This window comes from Aythya ferina (genome assembly GCF_964211825.1).
Source record: "Aythya ferina genome assembly, chromosome: 1".
In the NCBI taxonomy this organism is placed as follows: domain Eukaryota; kingdom Metazoa; phylum Chordata; class Aves; order Anseriformes; family Anatidae; genus Aythya; species Aythya ferina.
This window is the reverse complement of record NC_140296.1, coordinates 165,944,723-165,958,212: the sequence shown is the minus strand read 5'-3', so window position 1 is coordinate 165,958,212 and position 13,490 is coordinate 165,944,723. Positions and strand designations below refer to the sequence as shown.

Below are 13,490 nucleotides of genomic sequence, written 5' to 3'. Positions count from 1 at the left end.
AGGATTGAATTGCACGGCAGGCTTGTGTGGGAGTACTTTCAAAGGGTCTTTTAGACAGAAATGTTCTTTCCTTTAATTTTTTTTTTTTCTTTCCTTAATCAGCATCCTTATTCTTAATATCATTTTTTTACAAGAATAAAAGGTGAAATCCTGTCCCACTGGATTCAACTACAGTTTTTCCATCTTACTCCATATCCCTAATGTTCAAACAAATTTATAACGAGTCATGCGGTTCTTCTTACACAGAATATAACTCGCTTTAAAACACTCATTTGACACATCACTCTAAAATTATCTCTCCACCAGAAGGGAAATCAGCTGCCCAGGCTTTGTGGGACTGCCTTGGCATTTAGCTGATTCATACTGAAATTGAGGTTTTGTCCTGGTTTGTCTTAGTCGCTTCAAAAGTTTCCTAAGTCTAACATCTCATATTTGCACAACCATCTTTTATGATAAATGTCACACTGAAACCTGGTGAAGCATTCCCTGGAGGCACCACATGCCTGTTAAAGTTATTTTACAATGGTATTTCTTAAAGTAAAATTAAAAAAAAAATAAATGTTGAACTAATCCAGAAGACAGATTCTTTGTTCTTGAATGTACAAAGAGTATAAATTGAAACACTTATGCAATTCAAAGGATGCTTCAAGGAATTATCTAAAGAGATGATAAAAAAAAAAAAATCAGTTCAGTACCTGCTGAAATGATCAAAAAGAATATCATGTCTCCTGGCTTTTTACTGTTCTGAACAGAAATGGAACAGCATCAAAAAGGAAAAAATGGCATAAAGGCACTAGGCATCAGAGATGTTTCTAATCTGATTATTCAGACTCTGGCATTAGCAGTTGACTGACACAACAGGCAGCAAAGCAGAATCACTGGAAAAAATGTCAAGTTTTTGTGGTATGCAGAGGAAAACATGTGTGCCACCTGTAATTGGCTGTTAGCAGCACAAAGAATAAATGGATCAAATACTACATTTGCTGAATAGATAGTTGTCTGCATTGGTGAACTATCACCAAGTCACTGGTGATGTTGCCATTGGTGAACTTCTGTGGAAAAAAAAAAAAGAAACAACAACAACAAAAACAAACAAAAAAAACCTCTTTCACATTGATACTATCTTTCTCAGAACACTTCCACTGCTGCATAATTTTTGTACTGATGGACATAATTTTTGCATTATCTGAAGCTTCTTTTGTGACTTTGTAGCCAAACATACTAGCTCAATATATTGGTAGTCAAACATGATGAATAAGGATCATGCAAGGGACTGAGCATCTGTGGAAACCACTGAAAGGCTGAGAGTTTGTGAAGTGCTGTCCCACATGTATTGTATTTATATTTCTCCAAAACTTGGATGGGGACAAAATTATTAAAATTCTTAACATTAAAATAAAGCTAATTCCCTTGCTCCAGTGGTGAACCAGCTCTGTTCTCTGTGCCCAGCAAGGCCATTCACATTTCTTTGCCACCATCTCAACAACAATGATGGGGGGAAGTAGACGGGGAAAGTGAGAAGCTCTAGGGCTAGTTTCCAGCTCTCCTCTGCTTTGTCTTCCTCATGGTTTCTAAGGGAGCTGTTTAAATTAAAAGCAACTCCTCTCTTCCATCTGAGAGCTGGTGAAAGGATGGGATAGAGCCCTAGTGCAGCTCATTGTTTCTATTTATTTACTGCCTTCTACTGGGCACACGATGACTTGGTTTTACTTGCAAAGCCATGAGGGAGGATGATGGTGCTGGACGGTAGGGGAGATAGCGAGGCTAGTGTAGACATGGATCCAGAGCTTCTGCCCTGATAACCTGAATAGTCTCTTGTTTGCTTGTCCCTACAAGTCTGCTGCCCTAGATAACTTCCCACATGGCTTATGCCTAAAGCTAGTTCTGCCTCTTGGTAGAGCTACTGTAAATCTGTGTTTCTCCACAGTTCCTCCATCTCTGCTTGGAATTTGTTCCATCTGTGATCTGAAGTGCTTCAGACTTTTTTTTCCTGCCTTTTTTTTTTTTTTTTTTCTGAATATTCCACAGTCCAGCCAGAGCAGCCCCAGATGTTTCCATGATGTGCATGCAAATCAGCAACACAGCACACACACAGTAGGTGTAACAACCTCCTGCGCACCTTGGATCCCCTCTGCAGGCACTGTGCTGGTGACATCCTTGCACAGCTGAGCCTGCTGTAGATTTGCAGGTGTGGGTCACCCATACAGTAATTTTAGTGTATTCTGCATGTGTTTGCCACATTGCACATGTGGCACACAGATGTGGAGACTTCTGTCCAGGAAATCCCAGACAGAAGTTTTGGAGTCCTAACTAATGTCCTGTTCGGGAGTCATGTATGAACACTCTTGCATGTACTTTATGTACCAGTTGCCTCAATAAGACTATTATTATTTTCTGCAAAACAAGAGTATAATTTTTGCAGACAGGATTTGAAAATACAAATGAAAAGGAAGGCTAACAGCAGTAATCAAGTTTGACTCTTGATTTTCATGATATGATTAGGATCAAAGTGGTTAAACTTTCTTATCTAGTATTTGTGTTTCTGCTGCAAATTTATTGGAAAAGGATGTCAGGAAGCTAATCGTTTAAAAATCCTTTGAAAACTGTATATGTCTGTAACTACAAAGTGTGATTTTATGAAATCAGTGATAATGTTTGGCTTTAACAAGTGCTTATATGTTCAAAGAGATTAAAGCAAAGTGTTAGATTAAATAATTATTCATGAATTTACAAATATTGACTAATTATAAAAAATCTGAGGGATGAAGCAGAAATGAGAATAATTTTATGAGTTATATGCCAATATCAATGGCAGAATTAGCATAACAATGTTCTTTTTCAAACTCTATGTTTACTGTGCTTCTTATATTCTCTATGAAATAGAAATAAGGAGAAAAATAGAGAAATAGAAAAACAATAATGCATGGAAATATTTTACAAATTTGTTTTCAAGTGAGCTTGGATGAAGAAACTCAGAATGTTATAAATTTGCAGTTCTATTACATAATTCATTTGAAAATCTCCAAACTATGTACTGAGACTTCAAAGAATGTTTTATCTGACAGCAAAATTTGTCCCTAGTTTACTAGCTGTTATAATTCCTTTTATGAAAGAGACAGTAAAAATAATGTGATACATTACACTGATAGTGATGGGTTGGGGAAATTCCCATGCTGTTCTTTATTTAGGCGTATTTCTGTGTGCTGAGTGAAGAATACATCAAATTGCAAGGTAGTTGGGGAATAATGCTCCGTTGTGACATTTGCTCTCCTCTGGTCTCCTATACTGTCTGGTTAGTTTAGAAAGATTTATTTGTTCATTGCTACTTCATACATTTAAAATAGAAGAATGAGTTTTGCAAAAAGTATTTTTAATAAGGAAACATGAGAATTTTCCACATTGCAATTTTATACCTTCCTGAATAATAGCCTGCAGAGATGGTATGGTAAAGCAGGAGGATAAATTCAGTGCTATTTGTGCTGAGCACTTGGTCCAAATATACGTATGTATCTGCTCAAAGGATGATCATGATGATCTGTATACCAAGTGAGGTAGTGGGATTCATGGAAGAAAAGTTCATATAATCAAAAGCTTCATATAAGAAATTAAGGACTGTAGTTTATATTGTTTGTATACATGAGGGCTGAAGGAAGGTTTTGTGAGTAGCCCTAGTACCTCCAGATCCCAGCATGTGACTCATTGTGTTTTTAACATAGGTACAAAAGGAAAAGGTAGCTGCCAGCTACCCTTGTGTGGCTCCCATATAGCACAAATGTCATTCCTGTCCCTGGACAGTGGCTCATGACCTGTGTCCTGCTGAAGCAGGGCTGCAGAGGATAGCTCAGGTGGGGAAAGTAAGAGGTCAGCAGTCACCGAGGCCCACTGAATGGCCCAGGACTCAGCTACACCCCTACCCAAGATCCTGGCAGCCTGGAGTGGGGTGACAACATTGTACAGGGGGTTTGGTGCAGCTCACCAGGTGAAGATATTTCATCCCTTGCCATAAGTTTTTCTGCTCCCTGCTAGAAAGAGGACTAAATATGCCTGGCTAGTTCTAGCAGACTGGTGTCTGGTTGTCCATGCTGAGAGCTGAGTGCTGCACCATGCAGTACTTCCTTAGCAGGGAAATGCTTAGTCTTGTCTGCAGAGCTAAGGGAGGCCAGATCTAGCACTGTAGTCACGACTGCTTTGTGTGGTCAGGCACGCTCAGCATGAAGGCAGAACATGGCCACCTACAGCTGGCCACAGAGACCAGCCATGGGTGGTAGCTGTCCGGGCAAGAAAGGGCAGGTGAGGAAGTTGCTGTTCATTTATTTGGAGTATCAGGGAGATTCAGCCTTGCCGTTTATGGAAGGAAAAGACCCTGCTCTTTTGATTCTGCAGTGCTGTGCAGGACCACTTAATTGTCCTTCCAAATCATTTGAAACATAGTGACTGTGAATGGTGTATTACGTGTAATATAAACTGAGGTTTCAGAAGCATTAAGTGGAAGAAGAGTGAGTTTGCCTTTCAATGTGCAATTTCCATCTTCCAAAGACAGCCTTTCAAGGACTTTCTGACATTCTCAAGTGTCCTTCTCAGCCATCCCACAGGACTTCCTGCCACGACGCCAGGATGTGTGCAGGTAGCGTGTTCCAGCACAGGAGTTTTTGGGCAGTGCTGGAGCCCTGCTGCCAGAGCCTGGGCAGGATGAGCATCCCCTCCAGTGCATGAGGTTCTTGCAGGCACACGCATGGTCATAAAAAATCTTTTAAGAGCCCATATGGATGGCAAAGATAGTGAAGGGCCTAGAGGGGAAGACGTATGAGGAGCGGCTGAGGTCACTTGGCCTGTTCAGCCTGGAAAAGAGGAGGCTGAGGGGAGACCTTATCACAGCGTACAACTTCCTCGTGACGTGGAGTGGAGAGGCAGGTGCCGACCTGTTCTCCTTAATCACCAGTGATAGGACCTGCAGCAGTGGTGTCAAGCTGAGGCAGGGGAGGTTTAGGCTAGACATCAGGAAGAGGTTCTTCACCGAGAGGGTGGTTGCACACTGGAACAGGCAAGTAGTAGTCACTGCACCAAGCCTGTCTGAATTTAAGAAACATTTGTTCTGTGCACTCAAATTTTGGGTAGACCTGTGTGGTGCCAGGAGTTGGACTCAATGATCCTTATGGGTCCCTTCCAACTCGGGATATTCTATGATTCTATGATATGCCACCATGCCCAGCAGACCCAGGGAGTAAATTCAATGGTGCAACCATTCAAGTGTTACATTTTGTTTCCCTGCTGATAAAGTGGCAGACATTTAATATTTGGGACTATGTTATACTCGGGGGGACAGCTTTCTTCTTCTCCCCTCTAACTTTGACTTTGTGGGCAAGGTGAGGAGGAGGAGTGGTATCTCATCTTGTTGTGGTCCCTGTCTTTCTAGGAATGTGTCAGTGATTCAATATGGAAACTCATCGTTGCTTGAGACTGCTGTTTTTTTTTTTTTTTTCCCTAGATTAGTTCTGTGTTTATGAGGGTTTTCTAGGAAAAAATATACATTTCCTTTAAATGTTAACATCCATTTATTCTGTTAACATCCATTTATTCATTCAGGGTATCTGCGTAGTCTGTATTTCTTAGGGTGGCATTTTTAAAGGTTACTTCCCTGTCAAGGTTTCCCAGGGATTTGAGACAAGCATATTTTAATGCTGACAAAAGCAGTATATTCTTGTATAGCAATTTTCATGTTTGTAGATTTCTCTATAACATTTTATGAAATCAGTTGCCCCTAGATAAAATATTTGCATTTAGAAATTAGAAGTCAATTCAGGTAGTTCTTTATTATCTTTTTTTTTTTTTTTTTTTTTTTCTGGAACTAATATCTTTTTCACTGTGAGAAAAGGTATATACTTAAAATCTTCTTTCATTCTTGTTATATTATTTAAAAACAAAATTTAGATCTGGAGAACTTAGTTCAGACATTATATTGAATTGTTTTATAAGAAAAATACTATTTCTTTTAATATGTTTTTATTCAGAAGATTGTGAAGCAGTGATTTTTTTCACAGCTTTTTAATTCTGTACTAGCCTCTGAATCTCACAGAGATGCAAAAAGGGTATATTTCAAGCAGAAAGAAACAAAATATTTATAAATCACCTTACTGGGTAGGTGCTGTTGTGTTCCATTTATTAACTTCTTTATTATCTTAAATTATATATTTTTTATTATTTATAACAGAAATTGCAAGGCTCAAGGTCCATTTGCAAATCTGCTTTTAGCTTCCTGCACAGGGAATAGCAATGATATGGAATAAATAGTTCATCATCCTTACCTTTCAGGGAGAGAAATATCATTTGACTGTGAGCTAGGTCTATGACTGTAGTATCCCGTTCAGGTGGAGCTGTTTCTTGAAACCTGTGGCACTGTAAACTGGGCAGAGGATTCTGTGTCTCCGGTTTAATTCACCAGGATGTTTGCTGCCATGGCAGCCAGCAGCTTTCGCTGCAGTAGCAGAGAAGAGTCATATATCTGGGAATGCAGGTTGAATACTAAAATGCAAGGAAGCTTGTGCAGAGCTTTGCTTCAGTGGTTAATTTTGGCTCTTTATTGAGCTCTGACGTGGAGGCTGTACTTGCAATTCTGTGTCAGCCCATCTGAAGTGAAGAGCCATGCGCCGGGATCAGTCATGATCTGGTGAGAGGGGGGAAAAAACACCCGAGAGCACTTGTGCCTACTTTGGATTTCAGACCTCAGCAGCTGTAGACAGAGATGCAGGCCCACCACTCTGATGAGACCGGTGATTGGATGGAGAGGGGAAAACACAGTTGGCTTTTGGGATTACTTCTGTGCTGGAGCAGAGTGTTTGATCAACTCTCTTCTGCTTGAGAGAAATCCAAGTGAAAATGACTGTAAGTACGGCAGATTAATGTGACGGGGGAGAAGTGGCTTAGCAGAGACAGCAGCATAATTTTAAAGAAAATGACTGTGTCTGTCTCGTCATTTACACTACATACACTGTATGTTTGAGCTGTGCTTTTCATTATGAGTGTGAGGATGTTCTTCCTGGGATGTGCAGTGTGCAGTACTGGGAGGGTCACCTCCAGACCTTGCTGAAGAGCTGAACTGCTGCCTGTCTCTGAAATATGAAATCTGACTGAGGTGAAGCCACAGCCCGAAAGATGCAGCGATCTGCTGAACTGTCAGTGTTTAAAGGCAAGGAGGTTAGAAGAGGGTGTGTTCGTCTACAGAAGCAGAAGTCTCTAACCAATCTCACGCTCACCAGTGAAGGGGAGAAGAGGAGATACTCATACAGGGAGAATTGGTTTGGGAACGCCTCCAAGTCCGGCCAGAGTTACCATCAGCGGGAGGCAGAAGCTGGGAACAAAAGCTCACTTTCCAAGGCACTCTCACACTCGGTACACTCTCTCTGCCACTCTGGTCTCACCACACCCCAAGCGTTCCAGGTGCTACCACCAGCTGGAAACAGCACATCCAGGAGGTCAGGAGATCGGCATACAGATGAAGGCTTTGGGACTGATAATGAGGAGAGGGGGAAATCAGATGATGAAAATGCAACCTGCACGTCCCATTTCCCCAGCAGGAACTGGGCAGAGGAGGAGGAAGAAGGCTGCTTGCGTGAAGGGACTGCACATCTGGATGAAGATGTCATAATAACAATGCTGGGGGACCTAGAACAGGTCCTTTATACTGATATTTTAGGTAAGTTAACTTTGACTTGAAGTCAGAAAGGGAAGGAGGAGACCAAAGTATGTGCACATATTCGCATGGAGCAGATTTTTGATCTTGACAGTGATTTTATGAGACAGAACTGGGTTTGTTTGCCATAGTATGCAAAAATAGGGTCTAGTCATTTCTTGCTAGCCTGCTTACTCTTACCTCTGAAGACTGCATGAAATTAAGATGAATGCATAAATCACTTTTGATGAGTGCATGGACAGTAACTGTGTGTGAATAATTGAGTGAGTTTTCTTAAGCTGTTTGAAAAAATAAGGTGAAACACTTAGGTACTATTAGTTCACTGTAAAATAATTTAATTTTCATGACATTCATCCTCATGAATTTTAAATTGTAATCTCAAATTCAAAGTTCGGTTTAGATAGAAAATGTCTTGGCCTACCTACAAACTGTCCATTATTGCTTTCCCTTTCCCTCTGCTGATAATTTCATCCATATATGTGGAATTGTTAGTGCCATGGTTTCACAGTTTAGCTGTATCAGTACATGCCAGTGATCATTTGAAGTCCAGCGTCATAGGTGCTTCAAAAGGCTTCTGTGTTACTGGCTTTACTTTTCATCTCTCAGTCCTTTGTAAGAGTGCTCAAAGTGTTCATTTCCAAAGCTTTGTTCTTCAGCCAGTCAAATGGTTGAAGTGTCTGCTTGCTTTTCCAAGGTTATATAGCACGTCTAGCCTGGAGGTTCTTTTCTGGTGGATGTGTTAGCCCTGAGAGTGTTTAAATTCAGGATAAAATTTTTGCTCTACATGTAATTTAAAAAGCTATCATCTCTAAATAACAAAGAAACAAGTATTCTCTTTTTATGTCTACCTTTAAACTATATTAGGCTACAGTTGTGTGCTAGAAAGGGTTTCTTCTAGAGATTACTGTTAGCAAAGGCAGCTGAGCTCTCCACCTTCTGCTCCTCTTCAGCTGTGTCACAGAACAAATCCCTGTTCTCTCGTGAGCCTCAGTTTCCCCACATGCAGACTAATATTGGTACTCTACTTTGTGAGTGGAGTTAATGTCTAAGAGCAAACAATTCTCTGGGAAGCTGGTTATTGTTTGTAAATTCTTTTGTGAACATCACAGAATTAATGGAATTATTATCCTCTCATTTTCTGCTTTGGGCTGTAATTACATGCATGAAAGTATTAAAATGATCATGAACGTTATTCTTAAATGTGCAATTATGGGTAAGCTTCAGAATATTGAATGTAAAAGTTTAACCTAGGTGATTAGTGATTTCTGTAAGATGTTTATTTTTGATTTCCTGTGTATGTACCTCACACAAAAGAAAAAAAAGGAAAAAAAAAAAAAAGAAAAAAAAAAAGAGGAGTATCTTCTCTAGAAATTTACTGAGAGAACCTGTAGTGTTTCACTGCTTATAAGAAGGAATTTGGGGACAATATTTTGGAATGGTTATGTCTAACACAAATGATGAAACTACAAGTGATTGAGCAGATTATATGTCATGGGGTCAGTAAAATATTTACATTAGACTTTCTTGTAAGAGGAATGGAATTCTGAAAGAAAGTTTCATGGTGCCCTAGTTTTAGTCTTTCTTATCCCATCCTCTCTATGCATGAAATAGAATGAATTTTCTTCAATATGCAAAACAGAGTCACTTGAGATAACAAGCCATTTCTGATATATGAGTGCCTGCAAATAAGGGTACACTGTATGATGGTAGTGCTTTTTGCTATAAGAGAGTGTTGAGGAGAGTCTGGGTTCCCTTTGAACCCATACAATGAGCCTAAATCCTGCTGCAATAAGCACCATAGTGTCTCTTCTGGCAGACAAGATTTATCTGGCTTTCAGAATAATGTGTGTATTCTTCATCCCTATGGTCCTGTTGAAGAAGGCTTGATGTATGTGAGGAGCCACAGTGCTGTCCTGAAAATGTAGGTAACATCAGGTGCAAGTCAGGTCTGAGGGTCTTGCACTCATTGCAGAAAATTTCTCAAGCATCACGTTCAATTGTTTATACTTTCTGACTTATTAATCAGTGGTACGTCATAACCCTATCAATATAGCCTTAAGAGAAAAAGGGAAAGGAAAAAGAACAGTTATTTTGAAAACACTTTATAGTTACGGTAATTAGTATTTTGTACATAGTACCATATAGTATTTCAAGATCATAAAATTCCAGTAATATTTTTTGGAAAAAAAAAATAGTGGAATGGTTTTGAAATTACCCCTTGTGTCGCTCAGAGATAAAGAGATTAGACATCAAAATTCCCACCTTTCTAAGATAGAGGAGTGCTACTTTTTCATGGTGTTATTTGTCTAAAGATGAAACATTATTCTCTCTGAAAACATATTTTGTCAGTTTGCCATATATATGTACCTATTTATTATTATTATTATTGGTATTGCAATTATACCTTAAGGCTTTGTTATGCTAGTTATTGTGCAATATATATTAAAAAAGATAGTTGCTGTCATTTTTGCTGCAAGAATTTACAGTGTTAACATACAACAAAGGACAACTGGCAAAGATAAACAGGAAGGAAAAGGCAAAGTCACTGCACATATGGATTATATTTAGTTCCTCTAATAAGTATGGAGGCAAATGGTTGTTTTACCTTAATTCTGCCTGCTCAACACCCTGAAACTTGTCTTTCAACAGAATATTGGTTTATACCTTGTATGCAAGCTACTGTTTCACCTCGGGTTTGAGGAAGGGCAGATTAGCAGGTCTTTCGTGTCCCCGATACAGGTATTGTGGCAGGAAGATAATGTGCTCCTCTCCTGAAAGTGAATTTGAGTGCATTTGTTGGAGGGGTAATGCCATGACAGTGAGGAACTGAGCACACCATAGGCAACTGCGTGGAGGTAGTCATGGACAGTCTGCCTTGGAACTGTGTGAGTTACCAACAGCAGGCTCAATCTAACAGGATTTAATGGTTTCCAGCACAGCCTTGGTACACAGCTTCTGCCCCATGGGAGTTTCCAGGATGGTGTAGAAACTTCTGTAAATAGCATATGGGATCCATGCATGTACATGCATGGCAAGGTGCTTGGCCAAGTACATGCCTATCTTGAAACAGGAGCAAGAGGGGTAATTTCAATCTGACTGTGAACATTTGCCTTCTTCAGGGTATTACATGTGAAAATGCACACAGACATCTTATTTTATGGAGCAAAATTTTGTGGATGGACATGCTGCCAGGGTGTGCCTTGACAAGATAGATAGTTTGGCAACAGGGTTGGGCCTGTATCACCATTTGTCTCTACCCACACTGTCAGTTCCATTGCTGCCAACCCAGAGATTTATGGACTGTTTGACCATGAAACCATAGGATAATTGATTCAGAGCAATAAAACAGTCTAACAGCATTTCCTGAAGACTTCTGGCTGCAGCAAAGAGGACAGCAGGCATAGACAGTGGTGGGGAAAACCTCAAAATGGCATTGCCACCAAAGCTAGCTTGACATTGAACCACCACTGCAGAGTATGTTGACTAGTACCACGCATCCTTGGCCTATCAAGGAAGACAGAAAGTGTATATGGAATCTATATGGAGTAACTTCTTTCCATGTACTGCCAAGAGCTGAGATTTTCTTTAAGTACCTGCACAGTGATCAGGCAATCACAAGGCTGGGCTGGAGGGGAAGGTACAGTAGCAATTCAGTTTGTCAAAGAGCTCAAAGACCTCAAAATTCAAAATTGAAAAAGCTTAAGTGAACCATTGTTCAAATACCATTTGCTTCTGCAGGTTCTCCTTTATATTTGAAATAAATGTCACTGTCTATATTAAACATGCTTGTTGTAAACCTATGCTAAACCAATGCTTGTGTTTCTGCTGCAACTTAACCTTAGTGTGTTTAACATTTGCCCTCAAACAGAGATTGCATTTAGATACTTTGTTTTATTAGAATTTGTTTCTGTAGGACCTTTGGACTTTTTTTTTTTTTTTTTTTAACATTTCTAGAATACCTTGACTATTCCCCAGTTCTCTTGTCCCCTGATATTCCCTATCTGTCATTTGCGTGGTAAACGATGCTTTTCCTCAGAGACATCACCTTAGTTGAATTTATACTTGCTTAAATTTACACACAAACATGGAAGGAAGAAGGATTGCAACAGAATAAAAAATACAGTAACTTGAAGATGTATATCTTCATTTGTGTTTTACATTTTACAATACTGTAATACTATAGTGCTATATGGTATTTTGCCCGTGCGTGAAATTCTGATCTTGATTTTTGTATGATGTTGAGTTTAACTTCACAAGTGATGGTGAAAAAGTGAGTTTAACTTCACTCATGACAGATGTGTTCAAAGATGAAACAATTTCTCAATGTTGTAAATAACTTAGAAGCTTGCTCTGGATGGGAGTGCTGGAATATAGAGTTAAATATTGCAGATATGTTTAGTGACTGCACAACATCATTATTGATGATAACTTTTGAGAATTAGCAGTAAGATTAGCAAGGTGAGGTATGACTTGAAATGTTTCATTGATGGAATTGAAAAGAAATTTACACACCATGTTGAGCATTGTACACATAACTATAATAATAATGCTTCTTGCTAGCTTTCTTTCATGCAACATGTATGGGACACAGCCAGAATAAATCAGTTACTTTGTCACAGTTTTTGTTTTGAAATTCCCTAATTCTACAAAAGAAGACTGAATTAATATTCCTTGATATATGAATATGCTAGAAAAGATTCATTTCTTTATCTTCATGTATGACTTCAAAATCTTTATATATGTATGCTTCTTTCAGGATTATGAATTTCTAACATGATATACATATATACATGTATATATTGGTGATTGCATGAAATATACATGATTCAGGATGTCTCAGGTGAAGTTTTGTGGGCTCTTCTTTTCAGAAAACCAGACTAAATTGTCACAGTGGATTCCCAAAGAAAGCTAAATTCCATAATTGTATAAACGATGCATGTGTTTGGAGTGTTCTGAGTTTTATCTCAAGTAAAACATTATCTCCTACTTCAGTTCAGGAAAGATGCTTTATTAGGTGCCCAACTTAAGAGTACTCTGAAATAGCCTGGATGTTAAGTGCATACTGAAGAGCTGTTGTAACAGTCATCCCAGTTCTTTCCAGACACATATTTACTGTGGCTTTATTTCTTACCAAGACATGTAAAATGTCAAGGAGTAAAAAAGGGTGTGTGTAATGTATTAAGTGGTCTGGGGCTGCATTGTGCCGTGATTACAGTGGATAAAAATCCCAACACTATAAATCTGAGTTTCATTAACAGATTTGGGCCCTATCAGGGATTCATTGCTAGGGCTTTCTTCAGTGTAGTTTGTTACATACCAAATTCTATTTATAGGTGGATATGTGTTTTATTACAGAGGTATTTACAGTCATGTGTGTGTTTTCTCAGCTGTGAACACATACATGCACTGTATTCAACTTTATATGTTTGTATGCACTGAGATTTATGCTGCTTTTGTTGGTTTCTTCCAGGGGAAGACCCTGAAACAAGAAGAATGAGAACTGTAAAGAATATAGCAGACCTGAGACAGAATTTGGAAGAAACTATGTCCAGCCTTAGAGGGACCCAGATAAGCCACAGGTATATTGCTTATGTGTAGACTGCTACAAATGTGGTCTATAGAAGAGCATTATTACTTGCTGTATGAATTACAGATTTGTAAGGAAAAATTAACTATGACACCACACATGTTGTTTTCTAGAGTCCCTCAACCACTTAAAAATGTCTTCAATGTACTTTTTTTTTTGTCAGTGTCTTATGCAATCATTCACAAAAATGCTTGTTGCTTCCTATACATCTCCATA

At 39.1% G+C, this 13,490-nt stretch overlaps 1 protein-coding gene across 10 annotated transcripts in view; it reads left to right on the top strand.

Moving 5' to 3' along the window:
* The window catches only part of NAV3 (neuron navigator 3), a 557,486-nt gene that overhangs the window by 432,402 nt on the left and 111,594 nt on the right, over window positions 1–13,490 (top strand). For all 10 annotated transcript variants that reach the window (XM_084516198.1, XM_084516196.1, XM_084516194.1 and 7 more), the window contains one exon: window positions 13,158–13,266. In XM_084516198.1, coding sequence (XP_084372324.1) covers window positions 13,158–13,266 — 109 coding nt within the window. The remainder of the gene's footprint in view (window positions 1–13,157; window positions 13,267–13,490) is intronic.